The following is a 16,982-nucleotide window of genomic DNA, read 5'->3' as shown; positions in this document are numbered from 1 at the left end:
CCCCCCCCCCCCCCCCCCCCCCTCAGTGTCAGTGGCTGATGCAGGAGTCATAGTGGAGGGTGCACTGAGAGAATCAGTAAAAGTCCATGGATGTGCACAAAGTGTTAAACAAAGAGGGGAAGCGTGGAGCACAGAGCAGCTAGAGGATAGCTGCTTTAAGAAGCTGGGAATAGGACTTCAATGAGTTCTTTGACATGAAACTAAAGCTGAACCAGTGGGAGCGCATGTCATCTGGCATATAGTCAAGTCTGGGTGGATCTAACAGTGCTATCTTTTCAGAAGATGAACTACTGAGGCCTGTGGTTGAACCCTGGTAAATGTTATTTAAGGAAGTGTATGCCATCACTGATTTTATAATCTGCTTCTCTCAACAGCACTAAATGAATACCTGTGGGGCCGAGCACGTCGTGGCTTACAGAGGCGGATACTCCATCTGTGTCCCCGAGGAACATGGAGGAATTTGACAGTGAAACCATTCCACTTCCACGTCATTTACAGTGGTGTTTGCTGTGAAACCATGCAAATGTGTCGATATGTTTTACATTCACGCTGGTGAAGTTCCTCGTTTGATAACGTGATGGGATGATCTGAGCAGGCGGGGGGTTGACTAAGGAGAGGATTCCATGTGTAAAAATGAGTGATTAAAATAATTAGAGATATAGAAATGGTCTGGAATGATAACCCGCAGAAGCAGAGTGCCTCGGGGAAAATGTCCCATCTGCATGTGTGTGTGTGTGAGTGAGAGAGTGGGAGGAACACATCCCTCGGCTGCACTGAGATTTTCTTCTATTTCTTTTCTTTTTTTTTCAAATTCACACAGGCCACACATTGGGAACTAAACCAAGGTAACCGGGACATTTGGAGTGTACATGATCGAATCCCAAACAAGCCATAGCCCACGGAAAATGTGTCAGGATGAATCGATGCATCATTAAATTACACTCTGCCTCTGCACGCATGAGTGGCTGCATTAACAGCAAATCCTACGGCGTATAATTATAGACACATGAGAGGTATGGACCAGGAATCCCTGCTTATATGTGCAGATGGGAATTTTTTTAAAGAAGAGTAGAAGCAGCTGGCACTCTGTTGTCTGCAGAACTGTCCATCTGATCATCTGGTGTCATACACACATGTATGTATGTATACATATATATATATATATATATATACATATATATATATATATACACATACATACATATATACATATTTATATAAGTGTGTGGGTGTGTGTATATAACATATGTAACAAAACAAAACTCTCAAATTATAATACCATATGAACCAAAATTGTCTAATAATTTGTATTTATAAATTGTATGTGTATGTATTTAAACCGAATATTGATTACATGATATTTACCTAATTTAATTTGCACTTTATTACAAGTTACAATGTCAAAATATCACTAAGACTCACATGATGCTCTGGCTCTTGCAAAACACCAAGAAAGAATGTAGGATATAATTTATATTATTATCATTGTTATGGAAAATGAATTTTCTAATGCAGATCTGACTTCATATATTTTTTACCCTTTAAATCCAAGAGTGATTTTAGGGGCCACCTAAAAAAAGCTACTTTCAATGTGATGGGAACAAAGGCTTTTGCAGCCTGTCTTCCTGCCCACTGCCAGGCAACAATAAGGTAAAGGTGGGCACGAACGGTGTCATCTTTTTACCTGATCGTTTCCACAGAAACTCACTCAAGAGATGCCTGCATGAAAATTATTTTATAATTATTATTTATTTTAAATGTGAAAGAATTCTTCCAGCCATGGCAGCTGCCAAACGTTAACATTTTACTCCGGCTGCGCTGGTTACAGAAATACGGTGTAAAGTCCTGGCTTTATTAGTTTGATCAAATGTGTAGATGAGCGGTCTGGGTGGGGTGCAAAGACAGATAAAAGAGATGCAGGTTGGATGCTGCCGTGTTACCTTGGTCGGAAGTGCTCCGTCTTCCTCCCTGTCCGTCTGATTCATGTGGGTGGATTAGCAGCTGGAGGCTTCCTCGGGAACAGCACGGACGGTGTATAATCCAGCGGCAGCAGGGCTCCGGTCAGAGAAAGGGCTGCCTTTGTGGCGGGGTGCATGCACACATCGTCTCCTCCACCTGAGGTTCTTCTCCGCCGTTTCTTAGTTAGAGGAGCGGAGGAAAGGAGCGCAGCGGGTCACACCACGGCTGCTCCTCAACCCTTCAGACGGCAGAGCATCGTCGGACGAGCGGCCTCAGTCAGTCAGATACTGCTGGTTGATGTCATTGATACTCTGCCTTTCTTCCTTAATGCCCTCCTCCTTTTTCCTCCCCCTCCCCCTGCACTATCTCTCTCTCTCTCTCTCTCTCTCTCTCTCTGTCTCAAACATCCATAGTACACACATGACGTGATGCAGGCAGCATCTCCAATAGCAACCGCATCCCCCGCCTCCCCATCACCCATATTACCCCCATCGCTATCCCACACCAGCCACAACCCCAACACCTCCTTATTACCCTCCTCCTCCTCCTCTTCCTTCTCCTCCAGCTGAGGCCAGATCGCTGACTGGTACAAAAGATGTGGATGCTGAGTTAGGTTGTGTCCTGTGTATTGGAGACTGATTTTTCACACCCTGCTCCCCCGGGGCTACCATGAAGATAAGCACCTTGAAACTCCACTGACTCCCACAATACACCGGCCTGATCATAGGTGTCAGGAGCACAGGAGGTCGCTGTCAGCATGTCAGATTTCTTTTGCACAGCAGAACATTGTGCAGTACATCCTTAAATAAGTATTTTCTTAAAATATTATTAAAAACGTCAATATATGATGTATATGATAACTGGAACCGATTCATACAAAATGAGAGAGATTTCTTTTAACCAAACTGATCTTACGTGTCTCCCAAACAGCTGCACAGTCCAGTCCAAGGGGTTTATAAAATACCATGCACTCATTACTCACTATTTATATTCAGCCATACTTCATTCAAAAATATTACGTCAAAAACATGTGCTGATGTAGCAACCTGGAGCTCCATGACGGTTTTCCACCTGCACAAAGGTCAGCGGGCATTGTGTTTTCCTCACACAAATTCAGTGTCTCGTTGCCCTGATAGATACTGTAGTTTGCTGACAATATCTGAGAAAATCAAGTGTTTCCAGGACAGAGTGTTAGGCATCCAGAGGTGGCACTGAAGAATGAAGGTTCATTTTGTGACAAAGGCTCTGTTTTCCTGACATGCTCACAGCATCAGCAGCTCCACCGTCCACATTTCTTCTCATCTAGACACAATATGAATTCACAACTGACCCACTCTGAAGATATGGTCAAATTCTTTCTCATAATTTTATTTTCTACTCACTCGAATAAAGATTAACTGACTTAAGAAACAGTGGAAAATGAACCAACTGCCTTCAGACTCTCAGTCTCTCACATCATCCTCTGGGACAAAGGCTGCCAGTCTAACTGACTTTCTTTGTTGCTAGTGACATCTAGTGGGGCAATACCATCATGTGACGTTGGGAGTGGGAATAATAATTCCAGACAGTTAATGTACTGTATGTGGGATCAGTAATAACTGAATGTTACATTTATTTTTATTTTTTTACCTAAGTGTGCTATAATTTAGTTTGAAATGTATCCCTGTGGAAAGAAAAAAGAAAAACAAAACACGTTGCGAGCTGCCTTCTGCTTCTCTGCCACAGGGATTTGCTTTCTCAGTTAATGAATTAAATATTGCGTTAAAACCACAAGGCTTCTCCATTAGAGACTTTAGCAGCGCAATATATTGTCACTGTTTTTGGTTAATAGCACTTAAGCAAGGCGGAAACATTTGTACTCTCATTTACCAGCTGGAGCTTTTCGACCAAATCTGCCACAATGGCTCCCATCACGTTCACACTGACGAAAGCGGATAAAGATCATTTTCAGTTACTGGTACACCAACTGTCGTCTTAAAAATTAATGAAGCCACATATTTCTCTTGTCTGTGTACCGTCCCTGCTGGACGCCCCGTGACCTGCCTGACTGTATTACATTACAGTACTCCCATTTACAGAGTTGAAGCTAGGGCAAAAGCCCTAAAATTAGCAGGGGAAGTGCCCTGTCTCCAGTGCTGCCCAGCAGCAGTGACGTTGATTTCACACTATTTTTATTTTAAGAGACCGGGTCTCAGAAAGATCAAGTTTCCGTTATGCTTTATTTCTCTGTCCTTGAGTTGGTGTGTGCAGCGGTCCCTTTTTTAATCAGCACTAATAAATATAATAATTTGCTAATCTTAAACATGTGATCTAAAATATGATTGTCTTCCAGGCCCTAACAAGCTCTCTTTATAGACTCAAATGCCCCCACGGAGTTGTTGTGTTTTAAAACCCCGTTAGTGCAACGATTATATTCTTTCTGAATTTGTGTAAAGACGCTATTAACATTAAGGCTGCAAATAAAAATCACAGTCCCAAAAACCAAAGCCTTGGTGACAAAAGTCAGATGAGCTCACTTGTGGGAAATCTAAAGGTCAAAGGCAGGAGGAAAGGATAATACAACAGATCCTGTCGTGATACTGAATTTTATTCAAGTATCTCCACCACACTTCTGCTCTTAAGTTATCATCATCAACAAGTTCATTATTCCACGGCGTTGCGAAAACGAAGGCAGCAACAGTTCACAGCCTGAAAACCTGCAACTAGTTATGGATTTATGGAAACTTTCAGTGTGCATTTAACTCACTTGGTGATGCTCGGCGTATGATCAAAAAGAAAAAACATTTGTGAGAACACAGGATAAATAAAGCGACAATTAAAAATAAGACTGAGATGCAGCAGCGGCCGGAGAGCCGACTGTAGCATTTCTGTGAACTATGGTTAAAAGGGAATAACACACAAACAATACACCAGTTTGGAAAGAAAGAACTTCTGTTGTTATCAACACTTCCTTGATAAACTTCCATTATAAATCTTAAAAACCACTGGACAGTTAACATTTATAATGGGATGTTAGCACAACTGGAATCAATTCAGACAGGCAGAAAGTAGAATAAAACTAATTCCATGTCATTATACCAGATCCATTTAAAAAAGAAATCTAAAAATTCAAGTTCAATCTTATTGCACTTGATTTCTTTTAATGCTGTAAATTTACTGTAAGAGAAAAAATGCTGCACCTTGGTTGAAATATCACTGCATAGGTTGTAAAAGCCTGTCTGCAGACGAGCGAGTGTTGGACAAACTACAGTTCCAGTACATTTGCTGCTCGTAAAAACTGTCAGGTTTTCAATGACAACTCTGCAGGCTGTCAAACCATATTAGTGTCTGTAATATCGACTATCTCCAGTTGCTGAACTAGGAGGAAAAGGAAGTTTCATGGATGCTCCCACCTTTGGGTAACTACCGATAAGAGTTTGGAATATAGGTCAGCTGCTGTTCATTTCCTCAGCTACAGTCCGCAAAAGACTGTAGCTACAGTCCGTCACAGACAGGATGACATTTGGCACATTCGTTCCAACACCTTTTCAAATCAAATGAGCAGAATACAATAAACTGGTAACTGGCTACTTTGATCAGTGGCTTTCCATTAGTAACAGAGAAAACCAATCACACATCCAGTTAAGCCATTGTCAAAAAGCACCATCAAGCACCATTATACTGCAATGCTCTTCAAAAAAAAAAAATTGCATTTAGGCTTTTACGTGATCAAACCCATCGCTTTGAAGAGGCTGCATAACAGTCACTGACCAGATCTCAGCCAGAGATTTGGGCCCAGTCATGGGTCTGCAGAACCAGGAGCAAAACAGAAATCTGTGGGGCAGAGATAAAGAAAACAGCATGAAGACAGATTTGATTTTAAGGTCAAACTAAAGTAGGGGGGGACAACAGGAGGAGTTGTGCAGGGTTGAGTGAAGAGTGGTGGAAGTCAGTGCAGCTCAATAAAAGCCTCCATCTCCTCAGAGATGAGTCCCCTGTAGGGCAGTCTGTGCTTTTCAATTGCACGCGCCGCCAGGCACTGAAGGGTGATATAGTTCAGCGGGTAGAGGGCCGGGTGTCCGCTGCTCTGCTCGTCCAACAGCTCGTACGCCGTCTTGCGCTGAGCATTAGTGACATCAAAATGAGCTCCGGCCTTCAAAAGGAGTGCCATAATCTCTGGGGAACCATTTTTAGCAGAAATGTGCAGTGGTGTGTTGTTCTCCGAGTCTCTGGAATCCACATCTGCACCACACTCCAGAAGCAGAGCTGCCACCGCTTGGCAGGGGAAGCGGCCCACTGGGTAGCGACCTACTGAGGTTGTTTCCATGTCAACAGCCATGTGGAGAGGGGTGAAGTTGCCCCGACCCCGAGGGTTTAACTTCAGCAGACGGTATACTGTGTGCTTCTTTTGGTGTTCCTGCTCTGGGGTGCATTCCAGCTTCTCTAGCAGAAAGATAAGGTGGAGGATGATGGACAGAGCCTTGGTGAACTGGGGGGCTTCAGGAGGATTGTCCCTTTGTGCCACAGCTCTCTCCACCTCCATTACACTTTTCCCCAGCACAGTCATCAGATCGTGAAAGGTGATGCGTGTTGAGAAGGTGCCTTTGGCCCTGTCTTGAAGAACAAATGAGAAGAGCTCTGCAAAGGATAGAAAACTAGAAGCTGTCATAGGACTGAGAGGGTCTAAATTGCTTTGCTGCATGTCTAAAGCATACTTCCATAGGCTGATGCAGCGCTCAAAATTGCCCGAGTCAGCATACACTGCTCCTCTATAGCGGATGTAGTAGGAGGTGTCGGGGTGCGATGGCCCTAGGATGCGCTCTCTTACCAACAAAGCCTGCATCCTCATTTCGTCTGGGTCTGTTATTAAAGCTTCAAGTTCCTCGGCTGTGCAGACCTCCTGAGCACAACCATAGGCAGGGATGGGAGGACCAGGAGGAGGCTTAGTCAAAGATCCAGCCTTGTTCCCTGGCTGCCTGAGATCCATAGCCCTTCTCCAGTACTTCATCGCACCCAGAAGATCACGCTTTTTGTCCACAAATGTTGCACCAAGAAGTTCTAGAGCATCAACGCGCTCCTCTCTAGAGCTCTTAGGCTGGTGAATGAGATACTCCACAATGTTGGTGTGACCTGTGACACTTGCAGCAAGCAGCGGGGTCATACCATATCCATCTCTCTCCATACGGGCATTACACTTGAGCAGCATCTTCATGATGTCCAGGCTGCCTGACTCGGCACAGTCATGGAGGGCCGTGTTACCTTTAACACTTTTGCGGTTTACGTCAGCCCCACGGTCCAGTAGGAACTTGGCTATCTCCTTGTGGCCCTTGTAGCAGGAGATCATGAGGCAGGTGTGTCCGTGACGGTTTGCGACCTCCATGTCAGCCCTGTGCTCCACCAGGTAGCGCACGATCTCCAAGTGACCGTCAAAACAGGCTGCTCGAAGCGGCGTAGAGTTGGTGAGTGTGGCGTTGTTAACGGAGGCGCCGTGTTTCAGCAGCGTCTTCACTACAGGGAGGTGTCCCGCTGCCGAAGCCGCCCACAGCGGCGGAGCTCCCTCGATGGTCTCGCCGTCAAAGTTAACCGAACCCCCGAGTTCAACATTAGCCTTACAGTGTTCGAGGAGGTAATCTACAACCTGTAGATGTCCGTACCTGGAGGCGATCAACAAAGGTGTGCCTCCCTGTGTCTTCTCCTCGGCTAAAGCCTCCAGCTCCTCAGGAGTTTTGTTGCACAGCAACTTCTGGATAAGTTTTAGCTTACCATCTCTGGCTGCGTTAAAAACCGCCGTCGTTATGTCCATTTTAAAGACTCGGCAATAGCGCTCTGGACACCAACCCCATAACCGCCCGTTTGTGGAAAAACTAACGAGTCTTAGTGTTAAATAAGAGAGCGCAGGTGCGTCAGTCGGTACTCGGCTTCTAGCTTACATCCTTCTGCCATTTTGAGGGTGCTGTCAAGATGGCGTGTGTCGTTTGACAGCTCTTCGGGTACGACTGAAACAAGGTATTATGGGAAACGTAGTTTTAAACAATTCCCTGCTTCCATGTAGTGAACGCGTTTTACATTAAAACTTACTACATTTCCGATGGTGCCTGGGAGAGAATGGCACCAGCTGATGGGTCTATAATGGTTTGTTGTGGTTTTTTGACAAACCAATCAGCGGCTCCGACGCTGGAGCCAATGAGAAGCTAAGCCAGAAAAAACTTATGACTAAACTGTTAACAACTTAGTGACTGGCACATACGTAGAGTATGTGTCAGAGTCACAACAACTTTTTTATTTAAGAACAACCCGCAGTACAGACGTTAAAACAAACAAAGAGGATATTAAAAAAAAAAAAAAATTCTAGATTCATGTTGTATTTGAAGAGTTGGGGATGTTTAAAGCACACATTCATTACTTTAAGTGAATTTGATTTAACGACATTCATAAAATAGTGAAAGATGTGAAAGAATATAGTATAAAGTCTATTTTGTGGTGTTCAGGTGGTTCTTCTGTTGCATTCTGATCACTTTAAGAGAAAATAGAGTGTAAAAGAAGACATCTGAGTTTATAAATACTCAAACAGTTTAAGTAGTTGGTATATATGTGCTTTTATAGAAGCTGCCAATCACAAACAGTGTAAAAAAGATTTTTCCATCCCCTGACAAACCATTGTCTACTTCATGTCCAACTGTAAATGTGATCATAGTGTTAAAAAATGACATCATGGTCCACAGAAGAATGACAATGGGAAAGAAAATGGGATTTCCCAGTAAATGATAATGTTAATAATGAAATGACAAATAATCCGATTTTAATGGTAACACACAACAACAGATTAAAAAAAATATATGTTCATAAATCTTGACATCAAACTGAAAGATCTTACCTGCTCTTTTGAAAAATGGTTGTATTTGTAACTTGAATCTCTGACACACACGCCTCTTGCATTGTAAGCAGACATCATTAATCTACATTTCACATTAATAGGGTAGTAAATTATGAGGTGGTCAGACCACACAGCAGTGTTGGTAATGCTGTTTGGCATCATTTAAGTGGGTTGATGAAACAGTCTCCTACAGTGGAAAGATCACATGACACATCCTCCTACACAGAGACAGTGGCCAGAATACTGACTGAAATATTGACATTCTTGATACAGTACAGGAACGTCATGGGTCTGACAGTCGCTGGAATATAGATAGTGACTTTATATGTCCACAGTATAAAAGAGTTGCCTGGTGTCTTATTTTGAATTCATGAATTCACTGTGTTGCATATTACGATCGGTGATCCAAGCAGACCAGTGAAGGATTAGGATTTCTCATACATCCATACAATATATTTACAATAGATTTGCCTCTGGTGTATTGGCTCAGCTCCTGCACTATAACAAAGACCAGGGATATTTTAACCCAATGCAAGAATGTTTTTTATGCATGCCATGAAATTTCAAATTAAATAAAAACAAAGGTTTTCAAGTTTTGTTTGAGTTTTAGTTCTCTTTCACATACACTTGTGTGCATTGATCTTGAGCTGCCCATATTTTATTCAGCCCGAAAGAGCCCGATACACTTGTATTTTTCAATTATTCATTCATCTTCTACCTCTTAATCCTTTTCAGGCCCTGGGCTGGAGCCAGTCCAAGGAGTGCTTGTGTAAGGGTGAGTTACACTCTGGACAGGTCAGCAGGCAGCTAGCCCGTCACACCACCACAAGATGACATGGTAACACCTACATTTAATTCCATGGTCAATTTATGTGTCCAATCAACCAAATCTCAAATCTACATGTTTTAGCACCGTGGGAGGAAACCAGATAACCTGGGAAAAACACACACACACAGGGGAAGCAGAGATGATGTATTCAGCAAACCAGTGCTGCTGTAAAAAAAAAAGAAAAAATAGATATATAAATTGAAATCTTTATTCATCGCAGAATGTGGAAACAGGCTCCTCTGGGGATCAAACTCAGGACATTCTGTGTGTAAGGCAGATGTATAAGGCATGTGTGGCAATGGCTACACTATGGCTATAACTCGTGTTATAGCCATAGAAAAGGCAAACTCAACTGCTAAAACAAACACATACCTTCAGATTCATTTCACATAAGGGATGGATCCAAAGTGGTAGACAAAATAAATGGACTAAATGTGACCTTTAAGCAGCCCGCAGGTGAAATAGTAAACAGGATCAGGGACAGGATCTGAGAAGTGCATCTAAACCTGGAGTACATCCATCAACTGTTCACTAACATCTTGTAAGCAATACCCACAATCACAGTACTGCAGCAGCGAGGTAACATGAAAAGGTTAAAATATGCAAATTTAAACAAACAAAGGAATGGAAAACAACAGACAAAAGTCTTGTGAAGTACTTAGTTTAAGTAGAAAATATCTGATTTCAATCACAGTCAGTGTGTCAGGAGAAGGTTAATGGAACAAATGTATCACTTGTCATTCTGAATCTTTAGAAAAGAGAGTAAACCTGTTGTTTTGGAGATGCATTCATTGAAAGATTGGAAAGAAGGGAATAGAGCAATGAATGCTGATGCAACATTTTCACCATCTGAAAGGCACTTTTAAGGAAATAGGTTCATTTTTCAGCACAGCAACGATCCCAAGAACAGGGTAAATAATGATAAAGGCACACAGGGAGAGAAAATCAGATGATGCAACACTGTCAGTGCCCGACTGGCCTCAGCAAACTGTGACCTCAATGTATTTGCAGATGTTGGATGTCACCCCAAACGTTTTTTATTTCTTTGGGTTAAGGGACATAATAATAATAATAATAATACAGTGTTTATCTTATACGGAAACAATTTAATTACGAGGCTAAGGTTTAGTGTCATTCTTATGTTTGTCCAGTAGAGGGGAGCATGAGATCTACATGGGGAATAATATCCGGCCCTACTAATCAATGTCAATATGAACGGTTTTGACGGCTCGGAATTCTTTGTTTCTGTACTTTATTTACCTTCTGAATTTTCTATTTCACATAGACCTTTTTCCACCGATACATGAATATGTAACCTATAGTACAAACACAGTATCTTAATTAAGTGACTCAAATCCTTCAAATCTTTAATAACAATTTGAAAGCCACTAGAGAAGAGCGTGAGCACGAAGCATGGTTTCAAAATTAAACAGGGAGTTTGGATGCTCGCAGAGAAAATACTACATGCTCTGAAACGTGATTAAAGGACACCAAGGCTGTGTGTGCGTCTCAGAGACTTGTTGGCACAAATGATGATGAAGAGTCAGGAGAGAGCAGAGGAAGAGTCATTATTATTCCCCTTAAACCTTAGAATTCATTTAAAATCAACAGCACAACTATGCTAAACGCTAACAAAGGCGACAGTGTGAGTTTGTAGTTTTATTTGCATGTTCGAGGAGATGTCATACAACATTTCATATCAGGTTTACATCCACAAGCAATAACATTTGGTTCTCAAATATAAACTCTTGCCAACGTTTAAAAATAATTCACTTTCAACCACATGAACGTGCAATAGCTTACGTTACTCCATTATTACAAAAATACCATCTTCGGCGCACATGGGTTAACAATGGCATTATGGGATATATGAAATTGTGCCACATCACAATGCTCTTCAGAGGATGTAACACAACGTGTAACTCAATACTAATAGAGGAATACACAAACATGGACCACAGATCCACAGGAAACATTCAGAAGAGTGTCAATAATTTGGGATTTGTCTGAACTCCACTGACCTCTGAAATAAACACGGCAGCTTGATAAAGTGGGCAATATTTGTGCCGAGTTTCTATGTTATTTGTCTATTGATTTTAATAACACAGTGCGCAAGACATACTGTAGCCTCCTTGTTTTCAGCATGCTTCTGCAAATTACTGTTTAACCTGAAACACAATGAGAACATGCTCACGTTGAGGAGCTGTGTGTGTGTGTGTATGTGTTTTTTCTTTTTCCACCATTGACTTGAACACAGCTGTCTAGTTGCCCTCCAGCAACTCACTGAGCAACACCTGTCTCTCTCCGAGAAGAACATCTCTCTTTAGACTGGTTCCTTTGTTCACTACTTTAATCTTCATGGACATACTCTTCACTTGTGCTTTAGGCACCGCGTCGAAAAAAAAGTCTTCGTTAAAAACGGGGTTCCTGCTGTTCTTGATGATGGTGCTCCTCTGTTTCTGCTGCTTGCCTGGGTTCAGGTACAGGGCCACGCAGCAGTTGATGCTCTTCAGGTCTGTCTGCCTGTCATAAAGGGACTCGGCCGCCAGCACTCGCACCCTCAGCCGGGCTGCCTCTGCGTCATAGTGGGTGCCCAGCCTCACTGTCCCCCCCTTGTGGAGCTTGATGGTGTGCTCACTCTGCAGGAGGTTTGCTCCAGTGCCCCTGAGCCCACTGCTTTTACATCCCCGGAAGGCAGGAGACCGTGGGCAGCGCATGCGACGGCGCTGAGTGTTGGGGCTGTTGTCTGCCGAGCTGCATTCATCAGTGGAGAGAGAACTGTGGCGCGCCAGGGAGCGCTTGGCATGAGACACCTGAAGAAGAAAGAGAGGGGGAGAAAGAGTGAAAAAGACAGAGACAAACAGCTGGTGCACTACACTAAAGGTCTCTTAATTAAACAGGGATGAGGGTATTAAAAATGGTTCCTCACAGACTACCTCAGGAGCCCTCACCTTTGCTTGTGTCTCCTGAGTGATGGATCGTAAAAGGGAGACAGAGCGGGACAGGAGGGGGGAGTTGAACGGGGAGGACTCTGCTGAGGAGCAGGTGTCACTCTCTCCACCACTGAAGTAGCGATATGGGTTGGGGTCAGCAGGGGCCAGTAGCGCCCCCCCTTGGGAGCGTCTCTGTGAGTTCGGGGAGGTGAGTGGGCTGCTGGGGTTGCTGTGGAACAGGCTCTCCTTGCGTCTGGTGTGAGGAGACTCCACCAGTGTGGAAAAGCCATAGGAGGTCTGAGCCTTGGGGACATACGGCAGAGACATTGCAGTCTGAGACTGGGGGTCCGCATTAGTGTTGACGTTAATACTGACTTTGTCCGTAGATCCGGAACCCGGCTCATCTGCACTCTCTATCTGGATGATGTGACGGTTGGCAGACTTCTGGAGATTGCGGGCGTCACCACTTAGACGGGAAAACAGACGAGGACTGCAGGGGTTCTTGCTTCTGCGGGCTCTGGGGCTCTGGCTACAGATGGCATGATCAGAGGAGGAGGGTCTTAGGGTGGAGCCGGGCTGAGTTTCCACGGCAACAGAATCTTCTGGAGGGCAACAAATGAGTTTGGGGGGTATGAAGAAATCAGGGATCTTGTCTGGTGTGAGGACATTGGCGTACACAGAGACAGGAATGGCCTCTACGGTGTGTGTGGTTGGTTGAGATTGTTTCCCACTGCTGTCCACAGATCCACGGAGCTTCTCTATCAGCCACATGCCCACTCAGATGCCTCAGCTAACAGCTCGTCTGTAAACAGAGGGACAGAGAAGGGATACACACATCACATCCAGTTATGACCATCAGCTGAGAACAACACAACACAACACAACACAACACAACATCTGATTATTAGGATTTTCTTTTTAAATTAACTTTAAAAAATGTCTAATAGAACTTTTCCCTATGTGGCAAAACGTCTTCAATTAAAAGAAGTACACAAGTTGGAAAGTAAAAAAGACAGGGAATGTGTTTGTAAATGTATCAGGCACTCATGGTTTGTTCTGATTTCATGAGGACCACAATTTAGATTTAAATCGTTTCTCTTAAACACGTCAAAAAACCAAAAACGACTTACCTCTAGTTTTAAATCAATTATTTCTACGATCTCGCTAAGATTCCATTTACGCATAAAATTCCATTTACGCATGAGGACCAAGACGCGTCCGGAGAAGTTGTTCTACCTCCACACAAACAGACTCACATTTACTACAGCTGCTTAGTAAAAGTACCAACCTGTTGACAGCAGGACTCCGTTTTTCCTCCGACAAATGGATCTCCTCCGTGCGCTTTGTCCACAGCCTCCCGACGCGCGCTTGTGCGTAAAAACGTGCCTTCACTTGATCCTGAGCGCTTGCCAGCAGGGAAAGGCTGCTCGGAGCGACCACTCTCCTCTTTATATGACGGGGGTCTCTGACTTCTGAGCCAATGAGAAGGTTTTGCAATAACATTCCCGTGGTATTTATCGCAAAACTAATCTCTGGAGAGGGTGGAGGTGTGGAGAGTGGTGTCGGTGTACGTGGGGAGGGGGGGTGGTCTAATTTGCAGCCTGTTGCCCCCCCCAACCTCCCCCCCCCCGCCCCACCAACACAGGAGAGTCTCTTAATATATGGGTTTCATATCTCACGCCTCATTGATTTCCAAAGACATGATGTCTGTGATTCCATACAGGGCGTTCACCTGAGAGCTGCCCCCTGGAGGATTGTTGTTGCATAGTTGCAGTGTTGATTGTTCGTCTCTCTCTACAACACACACACACGGGGGCACCTAATTGGACTTCCTGGTGACAAAGTGATGATGATGTGAAATGACTGTTGTGTTGACATTACTGTATTATCAGGTGGAGATGTGTTTTTTTCCATTAAAAATGATCAAATGTAATAAAACCCAATGCACCGTGACATAGAAAACTACATCTGTTGCAATTTGAGCTGCCACAGACTGTGACAAATGAAAGACTCATTTTGCATAATTGTCTTCTATAGGACACAGTTACTGTGCAGCTCCCAAGGAATGGGGGAATGCAGACTGTAATAAGAAGAACGAACGAACGAACAAACAAACAAACAAACAAGCCCAACGCAGGTCTGTTCTGAAGTCCCGGCTCTGCTCAGGCTTGGACCACATCTCAGAATCCCATTGTTTGACCATAAATCTCCCAGTGAACATGCGACTGACTCAGATGTACTGCCAGGATGTACCCCCAGCCCCCCGACTCCTCCATCCACCCTCCCTCACAGATTCTTCAGATCCACACACGCACAAACACAAACTGCCGGTTAAGCTGCCGTCTGTAGCAGTTTTGGACAAAAGCTCTGGAACACTGTCTCCCTGCTGATCAGAAGACAAACATAAAAAAAATAAAATCTAATCAATTTCACATTTTTATGCAGATGACATTTTGCATCTGGTTCAGATCCTGGGACTTGATTTCCAAAAACAGAATCGGACATTCTGAACTGACCAGAGGTGTGAGTGTGGATGGACATGTGATGACCAGGCACACAGGAAACCAACACTGAAAAAGATGAAACGATAGAAGATGTTTACAAACTGAGAAAGTTTAGCCTCCTGTGCTGCAGGGGGCCCTGTAACCACAGTTTGAAATATCCCGCTCTACAAGAGCACTGACACAATAAAAAGAATGTAATTAAATTGACTTTCTTCTTCAAGTGTATGTTCACATGATGTAAAAAAGCCAGACAGGGTAAAGATGACATTTCTGAGCCAAAAGTTAGAATACATTAGAATAGAATAGAATAGAATAGAATTTCCAGTTCAATGTTTGTCCCAACACTTTCCACAACATAAACGCCAACTTTATTTGGGTCTTATTCTGAAAAATGTACCATTATTTTGGAAACCTTTGAGTTACGTTCTTCCCTGAGATAATCTTGAAAGGCAGACTGTATATATACTTGGCAGTTAAATCTTCTAAGACAGATGTTCTAACTGCTATTGCTATGATACGGTGTCAGATTTGAATGATTAAAACCTGCCTCTCGTGCGTCTCCAACAGATGTGACAAGTCTTATCATTTTATTTTCGTCCTCATGAAGAAACTGTTTTGAAATCAGAACAAGAATTCAATCCTGGTAAAAATGAGTCATTGTTGGAGTTGTTTCTCTGTAGATGTTTTTAGGTTCTAATGGAGAGTGTGTTCATAAATACCACATTTATCTTTAAAAAGTTTTTTAATTTGACTTCAGTAACACAGTTGTCTATCTCTTTAACTCTGTCTATTTCCCACTCCTGGATGTGAATATGGGCTCAGTAAGTCAACTCTGCAGTTGAACACACCACTATACACTCCTAGTTGACCATAACAGGTGACTGATGGGAAACGTTATGGTTGGTCCGACTGTTCTCTGAGTCTTTGGTTGTATTTTTTACAATTCCACACTGTGGAGGTTTAACAAGTCAGGTCCATAGATAATAAAGCTGTAATAAAGATTTTTCTTTTTCTAATTTTTGTCCATTTTTCAGACAGCCAAAACTGATACTCCACCCACAGCATCCACAGCCAGGTGGATCTGTGGAGGTGGCTGCACCATGGTATGACTAGCAGTCTCGTAGGAGTCAATCTGGCCAAGGAATGTGAGGCCGTTATGTTGGATCAATGATAAAACCTTTCATGGTATACACACACAAACACACACACATACAAACACACTCACATACTGTAGATGGTCTCATCTCTCAGTGATCAATAGTTACAGGCACAAACATGATATAGAATGACATCGTACGTGCGTAATATCTGTTAAAATGAAGTTGTATCACTGACGTTTTTAAAAGAATTTCTAGTAAAGCTGTACGTACGCCACCATAATGCACTAATATAATAAAAAATAAATATAATAAAAAATATATAATTAATATAACTAATAGGAACAAGTAACACTGTGTACTTTATGTTATATTATATCACTAAGGAACTAGATCAGATTCGATTAAATTAGATTACCTTCAATCTGATTCTATTCAGTTCAATTCAATAGTACAACATACAATAGACTGTACATTGGAAAAGACACAATAAGACAATATATTTAAGGAGGAAAAATACTAGACTTTCTAAAATGCACTCCTTCATATTTGCTCAAGAGAAACAAATTGCAGTGATCTGCATCATCGCTGCATATATTGTTAAATTGTTGCACAGAACCACATAACAGTGGTTATGGCTCTTTTCAATGATATATCCATGCTGTAATGTGAGCTAAAACCTCTGTGTAAAACATGTGCAGAGTAAAGCCGGCGTATTCACCGTATGACCGCGGCTGTACAGGCTGCTGTGTGTATGGACTGGAAGTAAAAGGGAATGCGACTGTGTCAGCTTTAATTGGACCACAG

The 16,982-nt window shown here is 42.9% G+C and overlaps 3 protein-coding genes across 20 annotated transcripts in view; all 3 read right to left on the bottom strand.

Moving 5' to 3' along the window:
• ptprsb (protein tyrosine phosphatase receptor type Sb) overlaps window positions 1-2,288 on the bottom strand; it is a 74,853-nt gene extending 72,565 nt beyond the window's left edge. For 9 of the 18 annotated variants that reach the window (XM_025052518.1, XM_025052522.1, XM_025052523.1 and 6 more), the window contains exon 1: window positions 1,941-2,288. The gene's annotated coding sequence lies outside the window, so the exon portion shown is untranslated. The remainder of the gene's footprint in view (window positions 1-1,940) is intronic. The other 9 variants (XM_025052520.1, XM_025052526.1, XM_025052530.1 and 6 more) reach the window with 4 other exon arrangements.
• Window positions 2,289-4,525: 2,237 nt separating this feature from the next.
• On the bottom strand, window positions 4,526-7,946 carry fem1a (fem-1 homolog a). Its single transcript, XM_008333767.2, has one exon. The coding sequence runs from the start codon at window positions 7,739-7,741 to the stop codon at window positions 5,888-5,890; it is 1,854 nt and encodes a 617-aa protein (XP_008331989.1). The 5' UTR covers window positions 7,742-7,946; the 3' UTR covers window positions 4,526-5,887.
• Window positions 7,947-11,263: 3,317 nt separating this feature from the next.
• On the bottom strand, window positions 11,264-14,144 carry LOC103395916 (C2 calcium-dependent domain-containing protein 4C-like). The gene is made up of 3 exons (XM_008333766.3): window positions 13,863-14,144; window positions 12,593-13,376; window positions 11,264-12,454 (listed from the first exon to the last, which is right to left on the bottom strand). Exons 2-3 carry the CDS (start codon window positions 13,343-13,345, stop codon window positions 11,903-11,905), a joined length of 1,305 nt encoding a protein of 434 aa, XP_008331988.1. The 5' UTR covers window positions 13,346-13,376; window positions 13,863-14,144; the 3' UTR covers window positions 11,264-11,902.
• Window positions 14,145-16,982: the final 2,838 nt, after the last annotated feature.

Source organism: Cynoglossus semilaevis, chromosome 20 (genome assembly GCF_000523025.1).
Source record: "Cynoglossus semilaevis isolate Cse_v1.0 chromosome 20, Cse_v1.0, whole genome shotgun sequence".
Taxonomy (NCBI): Eukaryota; Metazoa; Chordata; class Actinopteri; order Pleuronectiformes; family Cynoglossidae; genus Cynoglossus; species Cynoglossus semilaevis.
Note: the sequence above shows the minus strand (reverse complement) of the source record. Positions and strands in the feature narration are given on the sequence as shown.